General features: G+C 57.4%; 1 protein-coding gene across 2 annotated transcripts; it reads left to right on the plus strand.

Moving 5' to 3' along the window:
• The first annotated feature begins 421 nt into the window (after positions 1–421).
• On the plus strand, positions 422–25563 carry NUDCD3 (NudC domain containing 3). 2 transcript variants are annotated; one of them, XM_064731062.1, is made up of 6 exons: positions 422–857; positions 1554–1846; positions 14624–14756; positions 19349–19492; positions 23816–24004; positions 24531–25563. In XM_064731062.1, exons 1-6 carry the CDS (start codon positions 666–668, stop codon positions 24639–24641), a joined length of 1062 nt encoding a protein of 353 aa, XP_064587132.1. In that variant the 5' UTR covers positions 422–665; the 3' UTR covers positions 24642–25563. The 2 variants fall into 2 exon arrangements, with proteins under 2 accessions (XP_064587132.1, XP_064587131.1); XM_064731061.1 differs by having other exon boundaries at positions 553–857; positions 14627–14756; positions 24531–24788.
• Positions 25564–26056: the final 493 nt, after the last annotated feature.

Genomic DNA, 26056 nt, shown 5'->3' on the forward strand with positions numbered 1-26056 from the left:
TTATAATAATAAAGATTATTGGATGGTCGCAGTGCTGATCAAGGGGAGCAGCTGACGGAACCGGTTTTGGTTTCGGTAGCTTTGATCCGGTGCGTCCCAGGACCTTTGTGGACTTTGTACGGCTGCATGAACCCACGGGCCAGAGTGGGGGGAGGGGGTCACAGTGGCGGGGGTCACCGGGCCAGAGAGCGGGACCGGAGCGAGGGAACGGCTCGGGAGCTCCCCCCGCCCCGAACGCAGCCGCTGCCGCGGGAACCGCTCCCGCTCCCGCGCCGCTCCCGGTGCCGCTCCCGGCCTGGCCCCGCCCCCGAGCGGCGGCGGCGTGGTTCGGCGCCACCTGCAGGCGCAGAGCGGGAGCTGCAGCCCCGCCCCGCCGCGGGCAGAGCCCGGAATGGCGAGGGGAGGGGGCGGCCGGGAGCACGGGGTACACGGAGGGCACGGGCAGCGGGACACCGGGGCACAGGGCGCGGGGTCTGAGCGTCCGCTGCCGCTGCTGGAAGGCGCCAGGAGGTGTCAGCGGTGCCACCGGGGACCGGGAATGCCCGGGAACCCTCAGGGGGCGGGAGGGGCCTCCCGGCGGCCGGAATAGATGTGCGCGGGGCGGGTTCCGGGCGGACCGGAAGTGCGGCCGAACCCGTTGCCGTGACAGCGGGCCCGGGGCCGCCATGGAGGCCGCGCTCACTGACATGTACGACCAGGCGCTGCTGGGCATCCTGCAGCATGTGGGCAACGTGGAGGAATTCCTGCGCATCCTCTTCGGCTTCCTCTACCGCAAGACCGACTTCTACCGGCTCCTTCTGCGGCCCGGGGACCGCCTGGGCTTCCCGCCCGGCGCGGCGCAGGCCATGGCCCTGCAGGTACCGGCGGGGCCCGGGGGATGGCGCGGCCTGGCCTTGCCGGCGGCCGGGGCTCTCATTGCCGCGGAGCCGAGCCGCACGGGCCGTGTCTCCCCGGCTGGGCGGTGTTGGTATCGGGCCGGCCGCGGGGTTAGGTCCGGGCAGTTGTGGGTCACGTCTGACCTCCAGCTGCACTGGGCAGGCTGGGCTGGAGGCCAGCTGAGGGCTAGGATTGCCTCTGCTGGGATCACATCTTCTCCTGCACCTGTCTGCCTGGGCACAGGCAGTGCTAGCTCAGCTGTCCTGCCGCTTTTCCCGGGCCAGCTTATCCTGCCTGCCTGTTGGAGACTTTGTCTGAGTGCAGGCTTGCCAGTGGTCCCCGGGTGAGCCTGGAATATGGGGTAACGGGAGGCTTCCTTGGAGCCCCCTCCCAGCCAAGAGCTGAATCTCACTGCTCTGCTTTTCCCTGGAGTAACCAGCCCTCTTCCCAGGCCAGGGAGAGGCTGGCTCTGAGAACACAACCCTAGAAACAATTCCAAAATGCCCCCAGGGCTTTTGAGCTGTTTTTGTGGTGACTGCAGCAGCTCGGGGTGGGTGTGTGGTGCAGAGAGAGGCGGGGCAGGAAGGAGCAGGTGCCCAGGCGTGTGATACTGCTCCTGTCCCTGTCTGGGCAGTGCTGCTCACTGTGCTGCTGCCTGCGCTTGCTGTTCCCCCCAGGCGTTCCGCGTGTTCGAGCGCATGGCCAGGCAGGACGATGAGAAGAGGCGCCGCGAGCTCGAGGCCAAGCTGAGGAAGAAGGAGGAGGAAGAGGAGGCAGCCGCAGCCGCTGAGAGGGTGAAGCTGTGTCCTGCAGCTCAGGAGATCGAGGTGGAGACAACGGAGCACATCCCAGCAGCAGATGCTGGGGAAGCTGCAGGCACGCAGGAGCCAGCTGCAGCCCAGGGTGCTGCGGCCCCCAGCCTGCTGCCAGTGGAGCCCCCAGGGGCTGCTGCCCCAGCAGAGCTGCCCACGTAAGGCTCTCTCACTCTCTTCATGCTCCTGGTGGGGGGAGGCAGAACCCTGGGCAGGGCATCCACTGTTCCCTGCACAGCCTCTTTGGGTTTTGGCTTTGCTGTACACGTACTCAGCCCTTTGGGAGGCTGTGAGGATTTCCCTTGCAGGCTTCCAAGGCTGGAGGCATTGTGTAACTCCCCACAGCAGGGCAGCAGTTGTTGTCCTGTGGTGGTTCCCACTCTGCTCTGAGCAGGAGAGGTGGCATATCCTGTACATGGCCCCACAAAGCTGGGCTGGGCCATGCAGCTCCTCCACAAACTGGTTCTGGTGTGCACTGTCCCTTTTCTGGCACCTGCTAAGGCTCATGAGGAAGTCCTGCAGCATTTTTGTGAGTGCTGGACTCCCTGGCATGTTGGGAGACATCCCAGAAGCCACATGGGAGTGTGCACAGACACCTGCAATACCTGTGAGTGTGCATGGATACCTGCAATACCTGCAGGTTGATGCTGGGCGTGGGCACAGGCACCTGCAGTACCCGTGAGTGTGCACAGACACCTGCAGTACCTGGGAGTTACCTGCTGGCAGGCCTGGCAGCTGCAGCACCAAAGGGCTTTAGAGGCCTCTGGAGGTCTCTGGCCCAGCCCTTGGCTCAGAGCAGGGCCAGCTTTGAGGATCAAGCAAGTGCTGCAGAGTTTTCTCTTTAGCTTGGTAGCTTTCCAGCAGTGCCAAGCAGCCTCCATTTGTGCAGAAATGTCTTTGTGTCACAGTCTTTCCACAGGTTCTGGGACACTCCCAGTCTGGCTCTGCTGAGCAGCAAGCTGTGGGCTGTGGAGGGCCAGCATGGCCCCTCTAAACCTGAATGCAGGTCCTGTACAGGTTCCACTCCTCCTTCCCTGGCATCACCCTGACCCTGAGCCAGGTCAGAGCTGCCCAGCCCTTCCTCAGGGCCCTCATGCCTCGCTCATGCTCACACTGCTGTGTTTCTTTGCTGACCGGGTCGGGGGTGATGCTGTGAGCTGGCTGGGCAGACTCCATCTCCTCCTCCCCTGCCTGGTGTGTTCTGTGGCCAGACCCGTGTGGTGGCTGTGCCAACCCTCTCTGATTCCCGCAATGGTCCTGACCTTGTGTGGGGCTCTGCTGTGCCTCGTCCCTGCTGTCCCCTGGTGCTTGGTGAGGAGGGAAGCTTGGGCTGGAGGTCCCTTCTCCCAGCCAGTTTTGGAGCAAGCTGTTGAAAGGAGTGGACCACTGGAGGACCCCCAAATCCTGTAAGGGGGATAGAGAATTCAGAGCTCAGACTTTGGGGCATATTCCATATGCCTTGGCATATGGAAGGGACAGTCTGAGGACCAAAATGTTGGGAAGAGTGGGATGATATGTGGCAGGAGTGAAGAGGTTTGGTTCTTCCCCCAGGAGATGGCTGGGCGCTTGAACAGGCTCTGTGTTCAAGGCTGCCAGAGCTCAAGGAGCATTTGGACAACGCTCTTGGGCAAATGGTGGCATTGTTGAGGTTGTCCTCTGCAAGGAGTTGGACTCAATGATCCTCGTGGGTGCCTTCCAGCTCAGGGTATTCCATGATTGCATTATTCTAGGACAGTGCGGAGTCAGGTTCTGCAGCCTTGGCTGGAGCTGTGCTGGGGAAGAGCCTTGGAGTGGCCACCACAGGGAGGGGGAAAGGGGACAGGCAATGTGGCTGCTGAGTCACATGGCCCAGTGGAGGAGGAGAAAGAGCTTGTGTGTAACTGATGTGCATCCCACGGGGTAAAAATAAGCCAAAAGCCAAAAATGAAATCATCTGCAATGCCTGTGCTGGAGCTCTCTTGGTAAAGGTGGATTTTCTCTGGGGCTGCAAGTCTGACACCAATCCCTGGGCAAAATTAGCAAGTCAGAGAAAGCCCTGCCAGAGTGCACAGCAGAGACCTGGGTGTGTCCAGCCCAGCTTTCTCCCAGAGGAGAAGAGAGGGAGAGGTTGGAGGCCCAGTGAAGCTGTGAGCAGAGGGAGCTGGGCTGGGCTGAGTGCCAGTTGCTCCTGTCCCTGTTCAGGCCATGTTTGTTGTGGTTTGCCCCGAGAAGTTTCACCTCAGGGCTTTGGCTGTGGGGCAGCAGCTGGTGTGAGGAGAGTTCAGCTGCCTGAAACAAAGGTCAGGGCTGCAGGAAGGAAACTGGAGGGATCTGGAAGGAAGGTGGGGGCTCGTGTGAGAGCAGGATTGGTCTGGCAGCGAGTGTGGTGGAGCCAAGAGGGATGGTTTCCGCTGTGTCTGCTGAGAGCCTGGTTAAAACTCAACCCTTGCCAGCGCCACCCTCTGCGTGTGTCCTGGCACTGCTGCAGCTTGGCCCCTGTCAGACCTCACGCTCAGAAGCTGTTCTGCAGCCTGCAGCTGTGGCATTGAGCACCGAGCCCTGCGTGGCAGCTCTCCCCTGGGTGTTGCCACGAATGGGAGGTGCCCTGCTGCTGCCACTGCAACTTCTGCCCTCCCCAGTGGGCTCTTCTCCCTCTTCTCCTACTGCTCCCACCACCCCAAACTTGCTGGTGGGGTGGAACACCTGCAGCCCACTTGGTGCCCGCCCACTTTAAACCCGTGGTGGGTGAGACCCAGTGCAGGTGACCCTGTCCCAGTCGCAGGAGTCTCGTGGTTTCCAGGCCAGGAGCAGGGGGCTCCTGTGGTGCGGGCTGAAGGAGGGCAGGGGAGCCTGCGGTTTGTCCCGCTGTAGTTGGTTTCGATGCCTCTGGGGGGCACTGGAGCCCCCGGAAAGGCAATGGGGGCCGGGCGGGCACCCCCCGACAGACTATTAATAATTTAACCAACTGCTTAATTCTCCACAGCCCCTTCCTTCTGAGCAAAACCCAGAGCTACCAGCCTGGCTACGAGGGGCGCATGAGTAATGCACAACTCTGGCAGCAGGAATGCAGAAAAGAGCTTAAACAAAAATATTTTCCATCTCCCTTCCTTCCCCCCGCCCCTCCAGCCGCTGGTGAAGAAAACCGCTGCCACTAGAAGCTATATAAAAACTTGCTCATTCTGTCAACCTGATGGCTCTGGAAATGTAGGGCAGGTACCATCCCAGATCTGCCAGCTCCCATCAGAGCCTCGCACTGCGCCGGGTGCTGGGCTTTTGGTTGGGAACATCTTATGAAGCACAGCGAGGTGGTAGCAGCTTTTTCAGCGTTGATCCAGATGAATCAAGCCAGTTTTGCAGGTGTGGAGGTTTTCAGGGCTCAGCCTGGGGCTCCACCAGGTCTCCCCAACTCCCTCACTTGTGAAAGGCAGGTGAATCAATTCCTTTTTGCTGCACGTTGCAGTGCCAGATCACCCAGCAGCAGCTGGTGTAAATACACCGAGGACTGAGGTGTCTTTGGGGTGACACTTGTGCCAAAGGGACAGAGGTCTCTATGCCACAGAAGAAGCCAGGCTCCTCTTGCAGCTGCCCCAGTTGTGGCAGCTCTCTTGCTGTCCCTGCCTTGCCAGGAGGGCAGCAGGACACTGCCCTCCTCGCACCTCACCACGGGGCTGCTCTTCCTCGCCTTGCAGCTGCACAGTCCCAGCTCTGGCTCTTCCCCCATCTGCTCCCAGAAGCCATCCTTGCCTGAGCTCAGCTCCTAATTTTGAACACCTCTGCTGCCCAGCACCCTCCCCTTCCCCCAGCTTGGATTCCATCCTGCATATATTTGCCACACAGCATTTAAAATAGAGCCTGGCAGCCCACGTGTGGCACTGCGCAGCCCGGCCTGTGCTTGTGCTTTATGACTTTGGTTCCTGGCTTCCCTCTGCTCCTTGCTTTCTCCCAGTGTGAACTGGGGGGAAGCTCTCATGCCCCTGTCCTGTGAGTCCCTTCTCTTACTCCAAGTGTGGGTAGGAGGTGGTGCAGGAGGCTGGGAAGGGCAGTCCTGGAAGCCTGTGCACGATGGTGAATGTCTCACCTTCATGTGTTTCTCCCTCCAGCTCTTGTGTCTCTCCCAGGTGCTCCAGCCAGGTGTGCTCAGAATGGGGCAGCTCTGGTCTGTGCCTTAGAGATGATCTGGGTAGGTGAGGTCTCTGAGAGGAGGATCTTTGGGTGTGGACCCAGGAAGCAGGGCCTCTGGGGCACAGAACACCATGCCAGGTGGGGCCAGGAGGATGTGCAAGTGCCTCATTCCTGAGGAACCCTTTGGCTGCTGCTGGGCACTGCAATGTGCAGGGCAGAAACCCTGGGGTGTCTATGGCCTCAGCCATTCACCTTCTGTGGTGTGGAGAGAAAAGGGGCAGCAAGAGGAGTGGGCTGAGGTGAGGAGGGGGCTCTTCATGGCTCCTTGGAGGAGACCCTTCAGGTGTTCTGGAGCGTGTGACTGGGGAAGGGGCTCTGCTCACTCTGTGCACACAGTGCCAATGCCAAGGAGGAGGGCAGACAGGCTGCTGCTGAGAAGCAGAGCTCTGGCCATGCTGGGTGCCCCACTCACCTGGTCCAGGTGAGCCCCCCACCGGGCTGCTCTACCTGGCATTGCTCTGCTGTCCCTGGGAGGGGAGTTGGGGCTCAGCAGTGACCTACAAAAACTCCTGCAGTACTCCCTGGCTAGATTGAACCAAAATGCATTAATCTGGTGAGCTAACTCCTGACATTCCAGCTCTCTCCTGAGACCCACCACTCCCATTCCCAGACCCCTGGCCACCTGGAGTTAACCCTTTGTGGCCACACTGGGAGCATCCCTCGGATGACACAGCAGTGCTCTGGGAAATTTCCATGAGGCGCCTGTGTGAGTCTAACTCAACTTAGCAACGGCTTGGCTTTGCTGGAAGCCCAGATGGCATTTTGTTGTGAGGTGCCTGCAGGATGGGCTTCCTGGCATGGCTGCATCCTCGTTGAGGTGCCGGGGACAGGAATTTCACTCCTGGTCACCCTCTCTGGGGGAGCAGGGCTATGAAGAGGAGCTGTTCCTGCATGCTGCTAACTTCAAGGCTGGTTTTGTTGGACTCAGAGACTGCGTTGTCCCAAGCTTTCTCGAAGGGAGGGGAACCCTTAGGTGCTCAGCAGTTTTGTCTGGGACTGTCCAGACCAGAAGCCAGTTAAACTGGTTTCCTTCCCCGCTGCCCCCATGGGCTTTCCTGATGAGCTCACCTCAGAGTCCATGCTGTTTTTCCAGCCTGACCTAGAAAGGAGCTGATCTTGATCCATATTTAAGGAGAATCTGTCCTGGTTCCGATTCCTCTTATGCACGTGGGGCTGTGCACAGGGAATTCCTCCAGCACGGCCAAGGCCTGTCATGAGCAGGAGTCAGACAGAGCTCAGAGAACGGCCTGACCTGATACAGCCGAGCTCCATCTGGCCCCATATCCTGTCTCCATCAGCAGCAGATGCTGGGGGAAGAGCAGAAGAACAGAATGAGCGGTGCAGTGATACTTTCTCTGTGCTTTCACCCTATCCGGATACAGAGTGGCTCAGTGCCTTTATAAACACTTGGTCCTTCAGCCCTGTGGAGGGGTTATTATTAGATGATGAGGAGCAGTCAGCGTCCAATTTTCCAGTGTTCTCATGGAGAACCAGGCCCCTCCAGTTGGGTAGCTGAGATCAGCAGCAGAGTGCCAGCTTCCCTGTGCTGCACTGAACTGCTAAGGCTTTTGGTTGCCCTACCAAGGTACTGAGCTCCAAAATTAGGTCCTGGGACCAAAAATAACTAAATTAATACCTATAAATTTTTCTCTCAACAAGCAGAAAATCCCAGGGCTGGAAACCAAGGGACAGCATGTGCCCAATTCTTAGGTAAAAAAGCAATCACTGTTTGCTTGGTTTAATATTGCAGTGTTCACCAAAAGGGGCCTAACATGGAAAACTATCTGGACTGGGCCAGGTTCTGTTGATGGTGCAGGGGTCTGAGAGGCCACCTTGTCCTCTATTCCCACAGCTCAATCCCACTAGGTTCTTTTGGCCTTATCCCCCTTTGCCAGGGCAGCCTGGCTGGCTGCGTGCAGGTCTCTCCCTCAGGAGATCTCTGAAGCCCAAGGTTGTATGAGCTCTGCAAACAATAAAGATCCCAGGGGTCTTTTCCAGACGGTGGCACGTCCTGCTGTCCTTGACCTAAATATCCCAGCAGTAGTGAAATTTAGCCCCCTGGTGCCAGCACTCCAGCATTCTCCTGCAAGCCAGTGGTGGCATTTCCACTTGCCTAATGTCAGTAAGCTGGCGCTGTGGAACAGCTCTGTAAATAACTCGGGATGCAAAAGGGAAGGCTCAGAGCTCTCCTGAAGTGAGCCAGCTTGGAAAAGAGCAGGGCTCTCCCCCGGCAGGGAGGGGGGCAGAGCAGCTCGGTGGGGCTGGTGGGGGCTCCAGATGCAGAGGAGGCAGGTGCATTTGTTGGTTGGCTGCTGGGTAGAGCAGCAAAGGCATCATGTGGGCACCTGGTACCCAGGAGGAGCCTTGACCCCTTCCCACTGTGTCACCTGGGCTTGGTGACACAATGGAATCTAGGGGGATGTGTCCTGATGGGCTTGATTTTTGGTTGTTGGTCCCAGCCTGGTGGTAAGTTGAAGCTCTGAGGCTTCCTGAAGGTGAGGTGACCTTTGAAGTACAAGTCACATGGGGAGCAGCTGAGAGAGCTGGAGGGGCTTATCCTGGAGAAAAGGAGGCTCAGGAGGAATTTTCTTACTCTTGACAACTGTCTGACAGGAGAGGATCTGGCTCTGCTCCTAGAGAACAAGGGACTGGAGAAAAGGAAGCAGCCTTAAGTTGTGCCAGGGGAGTTTGGTTTGGATATTGAGAAGATTTCTTCATGGAAAGGACTGCCCAGCCCTGGCACAGGCTGCCCAGGGCCATGATGATAGAGTACTTATCCCTGGGGAGTTTGACAAACATGCAGATTTGCCACTTGGGTACGCGAGTTAGTGGTGGCCTTGACGGTGCTGGGGACACAATTGGACTTGGTCTCAGAGGGTTTTCCCAACCGAAATAATTCCATGATTCCGTGGTCCTTGTAAGGCTGGTGGTGGGCACTGCAGGCTTGAGCCTGGGCTGCACTTCCTGGCTAGGCTGTGCCTCAGGTTTCAGAGGGAGGGGGAAGGCGCCGGCTTGTATTTTTCACTTTGTGTTTTTGAGAGCAGGATCATCAAGCTGCACAGTGCAGTCCTGGGGATGTGTGCTGAGGACCCCAGGGATAATGGGCTATGGGGAACTGTTGACAGACCTCTGCCCACTTTGGGGGTGAAGAAGACTTTCCAAAACTGGATTTGGGTGGTTCTCCAGCAAACCAAATACACCTGAGTTGGAAGAAACCCTGAGGATTGGGAGGGCCCTGGACCACTGCTGCTCAGGACTGGAGCTTGCTGCTGGACAAGGAGTGTCACAGAGGAGGGGATGGATCACAGGGGATCAGAGGGGATCCTGAAGCTTATTGACTGCAGTGTGACTTGAACTGTAAAGGAAGGGATTTGGCATTCAGCTTGCTTAATACTGTGCCAGAGCCCTCATTAGTTGAAGTGGTGGTACAGAGAAGCCTTTGAGGAGCCCTGGGTGCCTCCTGGACCCCAACGAAGGTCCGGGAGCTGCAGTCTACATTTTCCTACCCTGGCACTTCCCAGGCAGAACCCAGAGACAGAAAGTGCAACTGTCCCGATGTTTTGATGCCAAAAGATGTTAAATCTGGAGGTGGGAGTGAGACTCCTTTGCAGCTTGCTTGCAGAAGGAGTGCAAAGCTGGGATTTTCTGTGCCCACAGTCCCTGCAGCTTTGGGAATGCAGCTTTCTGATGAGGTTAAACCTCTGGATTCCCTACCTGTTGCTACAGAGCCCACACTGGAACCCTGAGGAGCAGAGGACACACTTTACCCTCTTCAAAATCTTAGAAGCTGGTTTTTTTTTTTTGGCTTTAGCTGAAGCTTGGTAGGAGCTTTTTGGGGTGCACAGACCTTCCTGTATCTTGAGCACTTTTGGTTCTCATCTGAAAGGCTAGTAGGCAGAAGTTCTGGAAATCTGTATTCCAGTAAATCTGTATTGTATTGTGTGTGCTGGTGTTTTTGGGTGAGCGTGGCTTTTCTGCAGCGTTGCAGAAGGGGCTCTGCCATCCGCCTGCCTGCCTGCCTAGGTGGCACTGCTCTGTGGTTTCTGCCCTGCTGGGCTGCCTGCAGCCCCGCTAGTGCTGGGAGGGCAGGATGCAGGTGTGGTGCAAGGAGCTTCCCCAGGAGGGAGCAGGGATTTGTGGTAGAGTGAATGCCTGGAGGCTGCCAGGGCTCTGATGGGCCACCCTAGGAGGGTGACCTGAGTGCTGCCACAGCAGGAGGATGGCTATTGCTGACATGGTGCTGGTTCCCAGCAGCCCTGTGCTACCTGCAGTTGAACTGCTCCAGGCTGAGAGGATCACCTTCGTTGAGTTGTTCTCAAAATCCTTGGAATTTTTTCCTTCTTATGGGGGAAAAAAGGGGTCCATTTGCATTATGAGATATCAGTTCCTTCCCATGACACTTTCCCAGCTCTGCTCCTCATACTTTTTCTCAACTTCTGCATGCTTGCACCAAAACTCCTCAGTGAAGAGGAACTCAGTGAGCTGACATGCTTCTTCTCAGCTCAACCAACCAGATCCTTGGGTGTGTTTGGTTCCTGCTCTTTGTTTGTGTCCAGCACTGTGTTCACAGAGTTGGTGCTGCAGCTGTGGAGCTCCAAGGACAGAAACGTGTTCAGCTGACTGTCCACAGAGCCAGGATTGCTGTTGCCATTTCCACATTGCTCAGCTCATCGTGCGTCACCAACCCACGGAGCTGGGAATCCCGGAGCAAGAAATGCCCAGGAATCTGTGTATGGGGCTTGACATCCAGCACGTCCACCAGGGACAGCACTGCCACCTCTCAGGGAGTGCCGTCCCCTTGTGTGGCTGCCCAGGGTGTAGGGAGGGAGTGGCTGCAGTGCCAGGGACACGCAGCGGCTGCGCCATGTGGCTCTGAGGAGTGGGGAACAGATCGGCTGCTTCTCGACGGTGCATTGTTAAAGGTTTCACCTCCCCCAAAATGACACATTGCGAGCAAAAATAGAACAAGACAGAACACATAGACCCACCCCCACCATCCCCACCACCCGGCAGCCAAGTGCATGCAGTGCCAAACCCTTGGGTTTAAAAGCTGGTGCTTTGTCACCCTCCCTCCCCTCAGTCCTGCCACCACCTGCCCCAGCCCAGCAGGCATTCAGGCAGTCTGGTGAGTGACCATCACACCAAGAGTGGCTGTACTGCTGGACAATCACCACCCAGCCCACACTGTGGGCTGGATCTGACCTCTCTGTTCAGCTGCTGGCTCTGGGATGGGAGCAGGAACCGTGGTGTTGGTGCAGGAGGTTCTCTCACACCCTGCACAGTGGTGCTCTTGAGACAACGTGACAGATGCTTTTGGCCAGAAGAGCCACCTCTGGCGTGGTGGCATGGCTTGGCCCAGCCTGCTGTGAGCCAGAGCCGTCTCCTGTGAACAGTGAGGGAAGCTGCCTCCCAGCCAAGGAGCAGGGTCCAATTCTGGAGTGCCACTGGTGTGTGCTAAGCACAGTTGGACCAGGCAGAGATCTGTTTGGAAAGTGTCCAGGAAAGGAAGAGTTGCTCCAGGAGGTGGTAGAGCTGTCAGCCGTTTGTCAGCAGTGCCTAACAAGGCTGCGGCCTGACTTCACCACCCTGCATCCTCCATGGCTCCAGAGCTGGCAGTTACACTGGCAGTGAAATTATCCAGGCTTCGCAAGTCCCCCTGTGATCCTGTTCAGGGGTACAAAGCCCATGCATGAATTTTTAACATTGGAAACAGAGCTGAAGCAGAGGTTGGTGGTGTCTTGGGTAAACACCTGGAGGGATTTGGACTGGGAGTTGGGGAGGAGAGGAGTGGAGAAGTGATGGCACGGGATCTCGCATCCCCAGGACAAGCAGCCATGGCTGGAGGGAGGTTTAGGCACTCTTCAGGGAGAACTTCTCCCCCTGAAGCTGGGTGAGGGGCTGCAGGGCCGAGGCAGTGAGGCTGAGCTTGTCCAGTGAGCTGCACGTGATGGCAGAGGTGGTGGTGACATGTCCCTCCTTCAACCGGCCGTGCTCCAGTTCTGGCACTCTAGCAGCTCTGGGAAGGACAGAGCTGTCCCACAGGGACAGTTGGCCTGGGAGTAAGGCTGCTGTCCCCTGCACAGTCCCTATGCTGTGCAGAGAGACGTTGGACAGAGCAAGTCCTGCCTCAGTTTCCCTGTTGCACAGTTAACAATGGCTGTGGGGCTGGTGAGTCCACCTGTGCCCTCGTAGGCAGTGCGATTGCGTTTGGTAATCTCCCAGAGGAGCTATCCAGAACTGCCTGGCTGGGATCTGCTCTCTCTTCTGAGGAGAAGGCACATCCAGAGCAGACCTGGTGGCTTTGTGACAGTGAGTGATTGCTGGTTTTATCCATGCTGAGGCTGTGTGGCATTTGCAGCTGGCATCTCACTGTTTGTGCCTTTGTATCAGTGCATTTCTCCCACCTTTGATGATCTGCATCTGGTCTCACGAGCCTTGGCTGGGCATATGCCCACTGCCTCCTCCTGCTCCCTTTTGAATTTTTCCCAGGAGAGGGCTGAAGGAAACAGGCCAGGGGAAACAGCTGTTTGATGGTTCTTGTCTGGTTCTTTTGTGATTGCAAGGAGCCACTGACACTTGGGGTGGCAATTCCCAGCTTCCTGCAGGTGGCTTGCTTGCAGGTTTGGGAGGAGCCAGGTTGGGCTGTGCCTCGGTCAGCGTGGCCACTGAGCCAGAAAATTGGGCTTGTCATGGAGGGAGGCTGCAGAGAACTGAAGGGTGGGGCAGGTGGGAGTGTGGGGTGTCGAACCCCCTCCATGCTGCTGCCCCTGAAGGTCACAGAAGAACAGAAAGTGGCCAACACTGCTTAGAAGGAAACACTCTCTTAGGAGGAAAAAGGCCCAGCTGGGTGTGAAATTGGGTCAGATTTGTCCTCTGGTTCACCGTGTGGCCTTGTGGCCAGCCTGGATGGAGGGCAGGAGTCCCATGAAGCTGTGCCGTGCCTCGGCAGATGCCACAGCATGGGTAAACATCTTGTGAGGGCATTCAACCAGCCAGGCTGCCCCGGGCTGCACAGACCCTCCTCCCTGCCAGAGGCTGATGCAGAGTGGTCTCCGAGACAGTTGTGCCTTGAGAGCCAGGCTGCGTTCCAGCACTGGGCTGTTCCTAGATGGAGACCAGGGGACGCATGAGCCAATGCGTGGGGCGATGCCTGTGCGTTTCAGCAGGTTCCCTTCCCGCGGGGGCGAGCCCTGCAGACCCTGCCAGCCCAGCCCCTGGCCGCCGGCAGCGCTGGGCTCCTCGCCCTCCAGCCTGTTTGACTCCTCCAGTCCGGGGGCGGCTGGGAAGCGACAGCTGGAGCCAACGCAGCAGCCTGCTGCCATGCCAACCCTGTTTCCATGGCAATGGGCACCCAATGGGCGACTGCCAGCCAAGGCCAAGATGCCCGAAAATGAAGCGATGCCCCCTGAAATGGCCAGCAGAGGCTGGGAGCCTGGGAGCTGCCAGTGCCAGCAGCGCCTTCAGGGTCTGGGAGCGGATCAGAACCACCCCGGTGCACCGTGGAGCAGGGCAGCTGAAACCCTTGGTGCACCCCGTGAAACCATAGAGAAAAAAATTGGGGAGGTGCTGCCACGTCGACAGCCCCCTCCGGCTGTCTTACAGCCTAATTTAATTGAAATAGATGGCTCTTACATAACCCTCAGGGCACTGTGCTGCTGCAGCCAGCCCCACTCCGTGCGGGTGAGGGCCCCCCCAGAGTGCAGGTGCCAGGAGGGGAGAGGGGCACAGGAAGATAGGCTCCCCAAAGCTGTCTGTGCCCGGGGGCTGCTCCTCACCAGCCCCCCCTTTATGTAAGTCCCTGACCCCCATGTTTATCCAGCTCTACATTGAAGCCTAGGTGGGTATCAAAACATTTTAAAATAACTCTGCCTTTTGTTAGCACCACAGCTATCTTTAGAAGAGATTTGATTTTATTTGAAAGCCCTCTCTGTGAGGGTTCAGTGGAATATATCCCCAGCCCAGCAGTTTAAAGGGATATAGGTGTGATGATCTCCTTTCTTGTCTGGAAACACAGTATTGGTTATTGCTTATTGATATGATAAACTCCATCTTACCCCTACAGCCATCTCCTCAGCTTTTCTGGCATTTCCGCAGCTGAAAGAGGCAGTGTTGTGCTCAGAGTGTTACTCATTCACTTGTCCAGGCACCCTGGGATGGCTCTTGAGGCATCCTGGTCCCCAGCTCCATCCCCTCTCTGTGAGCAATTGCCCTGCTCATAACAGCTGGTGGTTTTCCCAAACATTAAAATCAGGGTGAGGAGAACCAATGCTGTGTTTTCAGGTCACAACCATAGGCCACCACCTCTGCAGCCATGACAGTGTCTTGGGGGACAGCTCACACCCAGCACGTGCCAGTGTCCCTGCTCCAGCTGTGATGGGAAGAGGAGGGAACAAGGAGCTCTGCCCTGGAGCAGAGGTGGCCAGGAAGGTGCTCTGGACATACTGGGGGCCAACTCTGCACCTTTTGGGCAGCCAAACCATCGTGTGTCTCAGCACTTGTCCTTTCAGCAAGGTTGTTGTCCCTGCAGCAGACTGGGGAGATGGGACTGTGAATCACCCACAGTGGGCAGGGTGGCTGTTGTCCCTCTGTCCTGGGGCTGCTTCCTTGGACCTGCTGCCTTCCATAGAGCCAGCAGTGAGGGAGAGATGCTCTAGGAGGACCGAGCGGAAGCTATGCCCTCCCTTTTGGTTTCTTGCATGCTGTTCTCAGGCTTCCTGCTCTCTCCAGGCTCAGATCTTTCTGACATTTAACCTGTCCCCTTTCTCCCCACACAGCAGACAGGAGCAGTTCCAGACAAACCCCGACAGCTACAACGGAGCTGTGCGAGAGAATTACACCTGGTCCCAAGATTACAGTGACCTGGAAATTAAAGTGCCTGTGCCCAAGCACATTGTCAAAGGCAAGCAGGTAAAGTGATGTGAGTGGTGTCTCTGTAGCATTTGGGTGCACAGCTTTCCTGGGAGACCGTGTTTTGTATTGAAGCACCAAGATGTGGCTGTGCCATGTTCCACAGTGTGAGTCTGGTGAGGACTGAGATCACAGCCTGTCCGTGTTCCTGTTGTGCTGCAGTGTCCTCTGCTCCATCTCAGCTAGGCTCCCTGGCACTGCCTCACCCCTTCTGTGCTTTTTCTTTCTGCTTCCACTACCTGCATACTCACACGTGTGTTTTGGAGCCTGGCTGGGGATGGATGCCCTTCCTCAGTTGTTCCTCTGGCTCTGAGTGTCTTCTGCCTTCTGTTTGGAAGCAGGAGCTGCTGGAACGGCTCCTCTGGCACTGGGGAGCTGGATCAGGCACAGCCCCTGTGTGGCTTGACCTGCTCTAGATGGAAGGGAGCCGGCCTGGGGAGGAGGCTGCGGGCCAGCCCCTCCTCCTGGCTGGCTTCATGCACAGAGAGGTCTCTCCTGTCTTTGGCTCAGGCAGGAACTCCCCTGTTCTGCTTGTGCTCATGCTGTTCTTCCTGCACCCCTTCTGTTCCCTCCTGGTCAGGTGTTGTGGTGTGTTGCAATATCCTGTTTTACCTTCTCCCTTCCCCCTCGCCCCTCGCTGAGTGTGCCCTGTCAATCAGGCTAACATACCAGCAAGGCGTCGTGTGATAGGTGTCCCTAGTCCCTTGAGACCCTGCCCCTTCACCTGGTTGGTGGCCCACCTGTCCCCTCCCCTTCCCCTGCCCTGAGTTTAAAATGTTAATGAGACCATGCGGCCTCCATTCTGTTAGCAGCAGTGGCTCGGTGCAGACATCTCTGTACCCACGGAATAAACATCTGGCAACCTTCTAGCAGAATCCGCTCCCTTTATCTCCACTATCGCCAGAAGCTCTCTCTCCTGAGGAGAACGGAGTCCTGTCTTGTGCCCCGCTGCACTCTGCCGCCAGCCAAGGTATCTCTGGGGTAAAACACCACAGTGCTGCCTCTGGCCAAGCAGCGAGGGTCAGAACTGGCCTAGGCACCATCTAACTGGTTATATTGGGATACATATTCTAATAGTCAGGGACCCAGAGGGAGTGTGCCCATGGCTGGCCTTAGCTGGAGCTAGAACTCTTTCCCAAATGCTGCCCTTCCCTCTGTATTTTTCCATTTGGGAAGCCTGTGCTCCCCCACCTCCTGCTCTTCTCTGCTTCCAGGGTGGCTGAAAGGAGCACGCTGGAGTTTGTCACTCGCTTCAGCCTACACAGCTCCTCAGCATGCCAAGGAATGTCACTGGCAGCAGCAGCAGCAGCCCAGGCCAGAGGGGTGAGGGGGCACACGGCTGTCACAAGCACAGCAGGGCACCAGGAAAATGCATCTCTCCCAGTGGGTCTCTAAAACAAACCCAGAGTGTTTCTTGAAAGGATTCTGGGGTGTCCAGATGGATATTTCATCCCTCTTCATCAAACTTTGGTCACGATTCCTCTCCCTGACTAGGGAAGTTTCCTCCATGCCAGGGAAGTTGTGTTCTTTCCAAAAACCCCACACAGGGCTCTGTCTGCTCCATCCTTGGCCAGGGAGAGGTTCAGGAGCCTGCAGGAGCTCACAAGAGTGGAGACAGGATATGGTTTCCTCACCTTTCCTTGGTTCAAGACTGTGCCATGGCTGTGGAAGAGTCCCTGCGCCTCAGAAGGGGTAGAGGGGCTTTAAGGCACCCCTTTCCCCTGTGCCCGTGGCATGGCTCTGCCCACCCTTGCTCCAGTACTTGCCCACACTGCCCTCTCGAAGCAATTGGTTGTTCAGATGCTGGACTTCCCTTCTCCTCGCACTCTCTTTCCTGGTGTTTTGTTCATCCATCCTTCTTGGGGCTCCTCTTGGCAGCTGAGTTTCCATTTCCAAATGATTCTGTGTATTCCCAGCCTTGAGGGAATGAGAACAGACAGGCTGGGGCTGGGGCTTTGGCCAGAGCAGGAGGACTCAGAGCAATTTAAAAGCTACATGTACTTTGGACATGTTCATGGGTACTTGCACAAGAGCAACATTCTCTTGCATTCAGACAGCTTCATATTTTAAAAAAATTTTTGGCTTCTGCCTGCCAAGGCAAGATAAAAAATTTCCGCATTTGGTCCCTGAGTTCAGAGTGCACCCAACTCTAATGTTGCTCACAGTCTTCCTTATGACACTTTTTGGGTTTCAGGCTGTTGCTATGGCACATTTTGCTCTGGTGAGCTTAAGGTTTCCTTGTTTGGAGCTCAGGTGTCCTTGGAGCTGGAATGGGTGATTGGGTAGGTGAGAGCATCTTCCCCCATGGTCCCCCCGCTCTGATCTACTTGGGGGCGCAGCAGAGGCCCATGGATCTGAGCACTCAAACAGAGATGATGACTCCAGGCCTCTCTCTTTGCTGAACTCAAAAGGAGACAAGCTTGATTCCTCTCTCAGTTTGTATGTGCTTGTTTGAGTTGCGTGGGCGGGCGTGGGCATGCCGTGTGCACAGAAATCACTGTGGTGAAAAGGCCACAGCACACCACGAGAGCTGGCTTTCCTTGGGGGCAGCCAGGTGTTCTGGGAAGCAGAGGTGCTCGCAGGGAGCGCATGGGGAGGCACAGGAAGCTTCAGAGCTGCCTGAGTACTGTGGGTTGCTCTTGGCCTTCCCCAGGTGAGGGCTGTCCACAGGTACCACCTTGTGCACACCTGAGTCCTCTCAAACATGTCCCTCCTTGCATGGAGGGGCTCTCCAGCAGGGCATGTGCTGCCCCTGTCCCTAGTCCTGGGGGGCTGCTGTGCTGGGTGGGGCCTTCTTGCTAGGTGCAGGTAGAAGCAGTGTTGGAATGGCTTCTCATGTTGTCTACTTGCACAGCAAAGTGGCCAGGTGAAGTCTTCCCAGACTTCTTCCATTTGGGTTTCTCTTCTCCCTCTCTCAACTCATTGCTGGTCCCAGAGCTACCTAAAAGGTGTCCCTTGGTCCCACCAGATACCTTGTGCAGCCACCTGTGAATAAAACCCTCTCACATTTGGTTGTTTTTGTCCATGTAGAACCCACAGACACAATGCCTGCCACAGACCTGTGCCTGCCATGTCTCCAGCTTAGGAGTCACCTTGCCTTTTTCTCCTTGGTCCTTTCTGGGCAGGCCCTGTCCTGTGCTGTGGGCCAGCACCAGTAGCTCTGTCCCTGCACCCAGGAGCCTGAGCAGATGGAGGTGGTGGAGGGCAGAGCCTCATCCCCCTGCCTCTCTGCAGTAAGGTGTCAGCATTGGGCTGAGGGAGCTGCTCCATGGAGGGAGCACCTCCTCTGTAGGTGTTTTCATCCCAGCCAGGTGACAGCCTGCTGTCCTCTGCCATCCTCCTGTCCCATCCCCAGTCCCCTGTGAGCACGGTCCTGCTGCCAGCTGCCACTGGAGCTGAGTGCCTGTGCTGTGTGTGCTGGGCCTCCTGTGCCCCTGCCGGAGCACACAGCAGGTTTGGGGGCTGTACCCTGGTGACATCAGTCACACACAGCCGCCTTCCCTCGCTGGCTGGAGCAGCTCTGCCTGTCTTCTGCCTGCGTGGAGCTAGTGAGCTGCTGGAAGTCTCCTAGGTAATGGATAATGTAATAACATTTCAAATGAGATCTGCAGAGCAGGAGGAAGATCTGGGGGAACTCTGGGAGAGAATGCAGGCAAATCTCACTGCAGTCTCCTCCTCTCGGGCCAGCGCAGGAGGCCACAATCCTGCCCCTTCCCAGCCAGGTCCTCCCCACATCCCCTGGCTTGGCGCGGGCTCTGCTGGTGGCACCTCAGGGCTGGAGGGGACAGGAGAGAACATATGGTCTCCACAGAGACCAAGGGAACTGCGTGCCTCTCACAGCCTGCCTCTGTCTCCCCGGGGGACAGCCATGTCACCTGCGTGGCAGGTTGGAGCAGGGTTCCCCATATGGCTGCTGTGGGCGGGCACTGGCCCCGTTCCTGGGGATGGAGCTGCCCCTGTAGCAGGGAGCCAGGAAAGCGTGTTGCAGCATTCCTCCTGCACACAGCCCCTCCTCACACACCCGACGGGAGGCCTGGGCTCAGCCCAGGGCTGCCTCCAGCAGCAGAAGCAGAGCCAAGGAGCAAGCTTTCAGCATGGTGCAGCAAATAGGGGATGACCGACTGCAGCCCTAGTGTAGGAACCCTGACACTATCAGCCCCTGCTCAGCTATCAGGATCACACACACTCATACCCAGCTTGGCATAGTGGCAGAGAGGCAAACCCTAAAGAGCTCTCTCACAGCGAGTAGATGTCCAACCTTTGAATGCTGTTCGGAGGCCTGTAGCATTACTGGTCTTCTTTGAGGGGAAACTGAGGCACCGGGTAAAACCAGCTGCCTTGAGTTCTTCAGGGGTCTCCCCGATTGCTGGTTTGTACTGCTTTTCCTTCCCTGAGGAGGTTCCCTCTCTCCCCCAAACTGTTGTTCTTTGCTGTGAGAGAACAGTGGGATTCTCACCCTGCTGCTACAGACAGGACTGGAAGCTCTTCTCTTTCTTATCCCCTTGCAAGTGCACTTGACCCCAAACCCCAGCTTGCACAGTGAGAAGGGAAGCAGGAGCCTTCTGGATTATTGTGTCTGTCTTTGTTTCCAGGTGTCTGTGGATATCAGCAGTGGTGCCATTCGTGTAGCAGTGCTGGAGGGAAGCAGCCAACACGTCCTCATGGAAGGGAAGCTCACCCACAAGATCAACACAGAGAGTTCCCTGTGGAGCCTGGAGCCTGGGAAGTGTATTTTGGTAAGGGTGGTCTACACCAGCTGTGTCTGCTTGGCTCGCAGCTCTGCCACGCTTAACCCAGGAAACTGGAGCAGCTGGAAGTTGGAGCCAGCTCTAGATGTGTCTGGCTTTGCCTGTCCAACTTCTGGCTCATGCTGCCCTTGCCTGTGTGCTGTGCCTTGCCTCCTACTCCTGACTTGCCTATCAGGGTGTGGGCTGGGCAAAGGGGTCCCCAGCTCCAGCTGAGGGCAGGCAGCACAGCCATCACTTGAGGGTGGTCTCTGTCCTCAATCCCAGCATGGGGCCCTGCCCGGCACTGCTGGTCCTGCACACCTGGCTGTGCTGACCCTGCCCTCCAACTCTCCTGGCCCCACTCCAGCCCCAGCATCTTGGCAGGTGCCTGTTCCTCACCATTTCTTTCTGTCCTTGCCCTGTTTGAGGTGGGCACTGTGGCTCCTCTGCCTCCAAGCGGGCCTGTGGTTTGCTGTGGGTCTGTTGTCCCAAATCATCCCTGTCAAGGAGGTCTCAGGGCAGCTGATGCCCAGCTATGTGTTATTGGTGGGTTCCCAGCCCCAAGCCTCATTTCTGAAGTGCTCTAGATGTTCAGGCTGAGGGTGTGAGTTCAGCTGTGCTCACAGCTGGAGCTGCTGCAGGAGTTCTGCCCTTCACCCTGGGATCTTGAGTGTCAAACAGTTTCCAAAGTTTATATGCCAGTTTGGGGGCCAGGATTGTGCTAGGAGCAGGATTTTGCTACCTGTGACCATCTTTGCCCTATCCTTTTCCACCCAGAGGCTTTTCCAGGAGAGTTTCAGGAGTACCAAAGCTGTTGTGAGACCCAGGAGAGGACACGTGCTGTCTCCTGGAAGGGAACGAGCTGGCTCTAAGCCTTTCTCCCTGTAGCACAAGGGTGGCAGCAGATGAGCACCCAAATCCAAGCCCTCACAGTGGAAAATGGAGTGGAAATGTGCTGCCAGAGTCAGGAATCCCATGAATGGTGTCTGGGGAGGCTGCACAGTGCCACCCGACCACTGCTGATCCACAGGGATGTACCTCGAGTGACAGGCTGGTGCCAAAAGGTTGAGTGAGGTCCCTGCAAAGGGAGAGGAGCTTCTCTGATGCTGCTAGGCCACTGAAGGGATGTGGTAGTGGCATCCTTAGCCTGCATTTTGTAAATATTCTTAAACATCTTGAAAATTAGCTGATCTGGGACAAAGCAATAATCCTGGAAAGGCATGAACCCGTTGAAGAGGAGGTGGCCCAATGGGTGTCTGCTCCACAGTGTGGACGGAAGCCTGGAAGTCCCTGGTGGGTGTTGCCAGCATCAGCAAGGGAGGCAGTGTCTCCTGAGTGCCCGTCAGAGTCTGGGCACGGCTCGGTGCCTCCCGGAGCGGCTGCGGGGAGCAGAGGGGGCTGTCACCCCCAGCCCCAGAGCTGGCTCTTGCCTCGAACAGCACAAGCCCAGGCTTGTGAGGATCTCCAGCTGGCTGCCAACATATTGATGGTGGGATGAGATCTCGCTTGAAGAATTGTAAGGTAACTGGAGCAGAGTGAGTAATCCTCGCCCAAGAGCAGCTCCTTTTCCATGCGCTGAGTAGCCAGGAGTGGTTTGCGCCTCCTCCCGATTCATTCATCAGGGGACACCCACCCTTGTGGGAAGGCATTGCTTCATTCAGCACCCGAATGGGGCCATTGGGGTTTATTTGGGGCTTATGGGGCATATGGACCCTTTCTGTGCCCCATTGCTCCCTGTGAGCTCCAAATGCAGCAGTTGGGCTGTCTCCTTCCTGCGAGAAGCTGCAAGGTGCTGCCTGGCTTCCCTGTGGGACCCAGGGGTGGCATTCTCTGGCAGGGTGTGGATGTAGCCAAAACTGAACTCACCCAGTGCCAGCACTGGGGTAGTCCAAGGAGATCCTGCCTTCTTTGGGCACTGCTTGGGGCACCTTGGTGGCCCTGTCCATGCTGCATGTTCGTGGTCTGTGAATTGAGGTGATCCCTGCAGCAGAACTTGGTCTTGGTGCCAAGGAGGTGGAATCTCTTGCTTGATCCTGTCTGTCTGAAAAGGTCTCAGTTCTGTGCAGAGAGGCTGTTGAGTCCTGTGTCCTCTTGCAGGGCGTGTCAGGGATCATCAAGATCCCCAGATTCTTCAGGTGGCTGCAGTACCAGCTTTCTCACTGTCCTCAGCCTCCCTGGCCTCCTCCCAGCTCCCTTCTGGGATGCCATTCACAGCCGTGCCACCAGCAGACTCCCTTTTCCTCCAGCTCTTATCATGGGGAGATTTTTTTGCCTTACAACCCATCCTAGTTCTGCTTCCCCCATCCTGCCTGGTGTTCTTATTCATATATCATCTTCATTATGTCACTCACACTCCAGCAGCCCCAGAACTCCCCTCACCAGCATTCAGAGACCACTCTGCCTTCCGCCTCCTGCTCCATGGAGCTCTCCCAGCTGGAGCCCAGCCTGACACCAACATGATTCTCATCTCATCCTTTGGCACACCCGTGTGCACGGCAGCAGCATCCAGCTGGCATTGTTCCTCAGTGCTCTGGTGACATGGCGGGGGGGCCTGTCCATTGCTCCTGGTCAGGATTTTGTCCCAGGATTGTGCCCCTGCCTGTGGCATGCTGCATGGGTACCCTGGTCCTGGGTGTCATCCCTGTGCTCTCCCTTCTCTGTCACCCTCGCTTGCTTGTTGAAAGTGAGATTAAAATAACCTCGCTGTTTTTAGCAATCCCCACAGGGTGTTGTGCACAACTCCTTTTGGTATTATTTTCGTTGTGGAGGATTTTTCTCCCATTCCTTCTCTTTTTCTCTTCCTCTCAGCCTTTGTTTTCCACGCTTGGGCTTTTGTCAGCAAGTCCTGCCTTGAACGTTTGTTGCAGTCTTGGCTTGCCATCCTGTGAGCCATGAGGCTGAGGGGATACAGTTCATGGTGCTCAGCCCTGCCCTCCCCATACTGCTGGGAGCCCTCACTGGGGAAGTTCACAGCTTGCCAGCAGCATCATGGGGTCATCCCTCCTGTTCCAAACCTGAGGAGCCCGAAGGGTGCTCCTGCTGCAAGTGCGGACAGTCAGGGCTGCTGCCCCTCGCTTTGCTTTCTGTCTCAGGATGATGCTCTGGGGGCTCCCCCACCTGCCCACCCAGGGTTGGGAAGCCCAGGAGCAAACCCTCGGTGGCTCTCCCTCCCCTCCAAAGTGGAACTGTGCAATTAAAAAGAGAACAAGCATGCCTGTCTAGCTGGAAAAACTAACGCCTTCCCCAAGCTGGAATATTTTACCGGCTCTGCTCTCCCAGAAGAATTAAACCCCAGCCACCCCCTCCTGTATTAATTGGTTCCTTTTCTTCACACCACGGAGAAGCTTGGCTCCGTAACAGGAATGGCTGTCCATGTTCTCCCCTCCGGAGCTATTGAGCTTCCTGGGAGGTTTGAGCAAATTGTATTGTCTGCCTTTATTGATGATTTTGCAGAGGCCGACGAATGCCATAAATCTGCCCTGCTGCTGGGATTAGTGCTAAAATAAAATGGGAGGAAGCAGCCCACTCTTCCTGGAAAAGCTGAAAGCAAGTTGGAGTTGCCGTTGCAGGATGCCCCGTGCTGGCCTCGGCACAGCCCTGCTGGCCAGCCAGCTCTGTTCAAGGCACTGCCATCAGGATGGCTTTTCCCCCTGAGGGTGTTGGCTGGAGCAGGGAGATATCCCCTGTCCTTGTCCATCCCTCTGGGGCTGCTGCTGAGCTGTGGTGCCACGGGAAGCAGGTGCTGGCAGTCAGCAGGGGTGGCACAGAGCAGCAGGTGATGTCCTTGCCTCCTCTGCCCCCCGTGCTGCCACCCACCAGCCAGAGCCAGGGGAGCTGAGGCCAAGGTTCCTTCTAGGTTAGGGAAAGGCAAGATGGCTGCACTGCCGCACCAGGGTCCCTGACCCCACACTCCGCCAGACACAGCCTCCTCATCCCACAGTGCTGGGCTCTGCCACTGCTGCTGTGTCGGCCGTGTGGCCCCAGGCCAGTGTCACCCCCAGCCAGTGCTGGGGGACACTGGTCCCAACTTTGAGCTGTAGCGTGGGCCGAGATTTCATCCTTGGGGCGTGCGCTGGGGCTGTGGGGACCCACAGCAGGGTTGTGCAAAGCCTTTGGCTGCTGGGGGAGGGAGGCACAAGCATGCCACCCCTCTGCTAGCTGTGGGGCTGGATTAGTGTGAGCTTGACTTCCACTGGTGGGCAAGCGCCATGCTGCTGTCAGCCGAGCTCTGCATCCCTGCCATGGAGCTGTGAGGTGGGCAGGGGTACCAGCCACATCCTGGGCAGGACAGGGGCTGCTTTCCCCATTCGCTGACCCACAGCTTGTCCCCAGATCAGCCTGAACAAGGGGGATGAGTACTGGTGGAATGCCATCCTGGAGGGCGAGGAGCAGATCGATATCGACAAGATCAACAAGGAGCGCTCCATGGCCACGGTGGACGAGGAGGAGCACGCTGTGCTGGATCGCCTCACCTTTGACTACCACCAGAAGCTGCAGGGCAAGCCCCAGAGCCATGAGCTGGTAGGTGCTGGCTACTTTGTGCCACCGGGCTTTCAAGGGTCCCATCCGCAGGAAAAGGGACCCCATGGCTCTGCTCCATCTCAGAGCTCTTCATGTGTCCCCCCACACTAACATTTGGGGAGCGTCAGGTTCTGCTGATCAATCTTTTGCCATGCACTCCTGCCTTCCCCTTGCTGGCACCCTGGCAAGTGCCCGTAAACCAAGACCCCTCGTACCAGGGGTGGGCCCCACATCCCTGAGCCTCTTTCCCCAGCTGGCCCTACTCAGGGCTGCACCCACATGGGTCTGGGCTCAGCCCGACCCAGGAGCTGCCTGGTGCTGCCCTGGGCGCTGTGTGGGCACAGAAATGGTGTGTGCCCCTGGCAAGGACCACTGCCAGCCAGGCAGGAAGGGGCACTGCTGCCCACACCCCTTCCCATGGGTCAGGTGGCCACACAGCCCCAGGGCCCGTGGGATGAGCTGCAGAGAGCAGGGGATGCGGCGAGCAGCGTGGCGTCACCTCGGGCTGACGGACGCCTCTTTGCAGAAGGTGCATGAGATGTTAAAGAAGGGCTGGGACACCGAGGGCTCGCCGTTCCGTGGCCAGAAATTCGACCCCTCCATGTTCAACATCTCCCCCGGCGCCGTCCAGTTTTGACAGTGGCAAAAACAACTGAGAAATAAAGCAGGGAGAGGCGACGTGCCCGCCCCTGGATGCCCACCAGGATCCTCCCAGCCAGCTCCAGTGCCCGGGACTCACTGATCCACGCTGCCAGCCTGTCCGTGCTGTGAGGGGAAGCCTGAGGAAGTGGGCAGATTTACATCCTGTCACCACGGCAACCTGGGCACCAGGACCCCTCTCCTCCCCTCCTCTCCCCTCCCCTCACCTCGAGCTGCTCCATGTTTTTCTGGAATAGAGGGAGCGTGTTGGGTCGCGTTGGGTGGCATAGTTATTGTTTTTGGTGGAGGAGGATACTGCTTTTGGGGTTTCTGGGGATGCAGAGCCCTCCCTGCCATGGCACGGGGCAGCTTTGCCCCTCACAGGTGGAGATGAGTGCTGGGTATGGGCAGTGGGGATGGAGAAGCCTGCCCCTGGCTGCCTCTGCCAGCACCCTGCCCACCTGGCACCCCCAAATCCTCTTGCCAACCCCACTCCAGGGTGTCCCAAGGGGGCTGTGCTGCCCTGGGGGAGGTTTTCTCCTGGCTTCCCCCTCCTTCACCTCCTCACTGGATGGGGTCAGGACACCCGGGAGTGGGCAGAGGCCACAGCCATCCGCTAGGGTTTGCTCCCCCTGTGTCAGGGAGCAGCAGGGGTGATCCCCACAGCACTGGCGTTTGGGGGGGCTGCAGGCCCACCCCTCATGGCCAGCAGCTGGGCAGGAGCCCCTGAAACATACAGGTTTCCCTGGCATGGTGCTTTGGGGTCTGAGAGTGGGGTCTGCCTGGGAGAGGAGGCCCCAGCAAGCCCAGCCTGGCTCTCACAGCTTCCACCAGCCCTCCCCCAGGGGTGTGTGGGCTGGGGGTCCCCGGCCCGTTGCCCACCCCTCACCCCCAGCCTGCAATAAACACATGTCACCGTGGGGCCTGTGAGTGACTCGGTGCCACCAGGGGAGATGAGTGTGCCTGATTCTCCAGCATCACCTTGCTTAGGGGACAAGGACGGGGACACCGAGCCCAGGGTGTATGTCTGTCTGTCTGCCAGTCTGCCAGCACGGGCTCCAGACACTGGGGTGGGTGTTGTGGTGGATATGGGATTCCTGGGGGAGAGTGGAATTTGGGGGTCCTTCGGGGTGTGGATATAGGACTCGTGGGGGTGGAGGGAGTGAATTCTGACATCCCTGGGAGGGGCTGGGCGTAGGATACCCGAAGGAGGGCCGGATTTATGGGGTTACTTGGGTGTGGGGATGTTGGAATGTGGGATCCCGGGGGAGAGGGGCTAGATTTCGGACTCCTCGGGGTGTGGTGTGAGATCCCTGGGGAGAGGCGCTGGATTTTCGTGTCCGTGGGGCAGGGGGGTGGCTCTGGGATCCCCACGGCTGGCTGGGTTTCACACGGTGGGTGCTTTGGGGATGC

The sequence above is a fragment of the Zonotrichia leucophrys genome, chromosome 22 (genome assembly GCF_028769735.1).
Source record: "Zonotrichia leucophrys gambelii isolate GWCS_2022_RI chromosome 22, RI_Zleu_2.0, whole genome shotgun sequence".
NCBI classification, from domain to species: domain Eukaryota; kingdom Metazoa; phylum Chordata; class Aves; order Passeriformes; family Passerellidae; genus Zonotrichia; species Zonotrichia leucophrys.

Excerpts from the sequence above, each read along its gene's own strand:
- NUDCD3 (XM_064731062.1), top strand. The coding sequence starts at position 666 with ATGGAGGCCGCGCTCACTGACATGTACGACCAGGCGCTGCTGGGCATC. Across the intron at positions 1,847-14,623 it reads GCCCCAGCAGAGCTGCCCAC|CAGACAGGAGCAGTTCCAGA; the intron begins GTAAGGCTCTCT and ends CTCCCCACACAG. Across the intron at positions 14,757-19,348 it reads ACATTGTCAAAGGCAAGCAG|GTGTCTGTGGATATCAGCAG; the intron begins GTAAAGTGATGT and ends CTTTGTTTCCAG.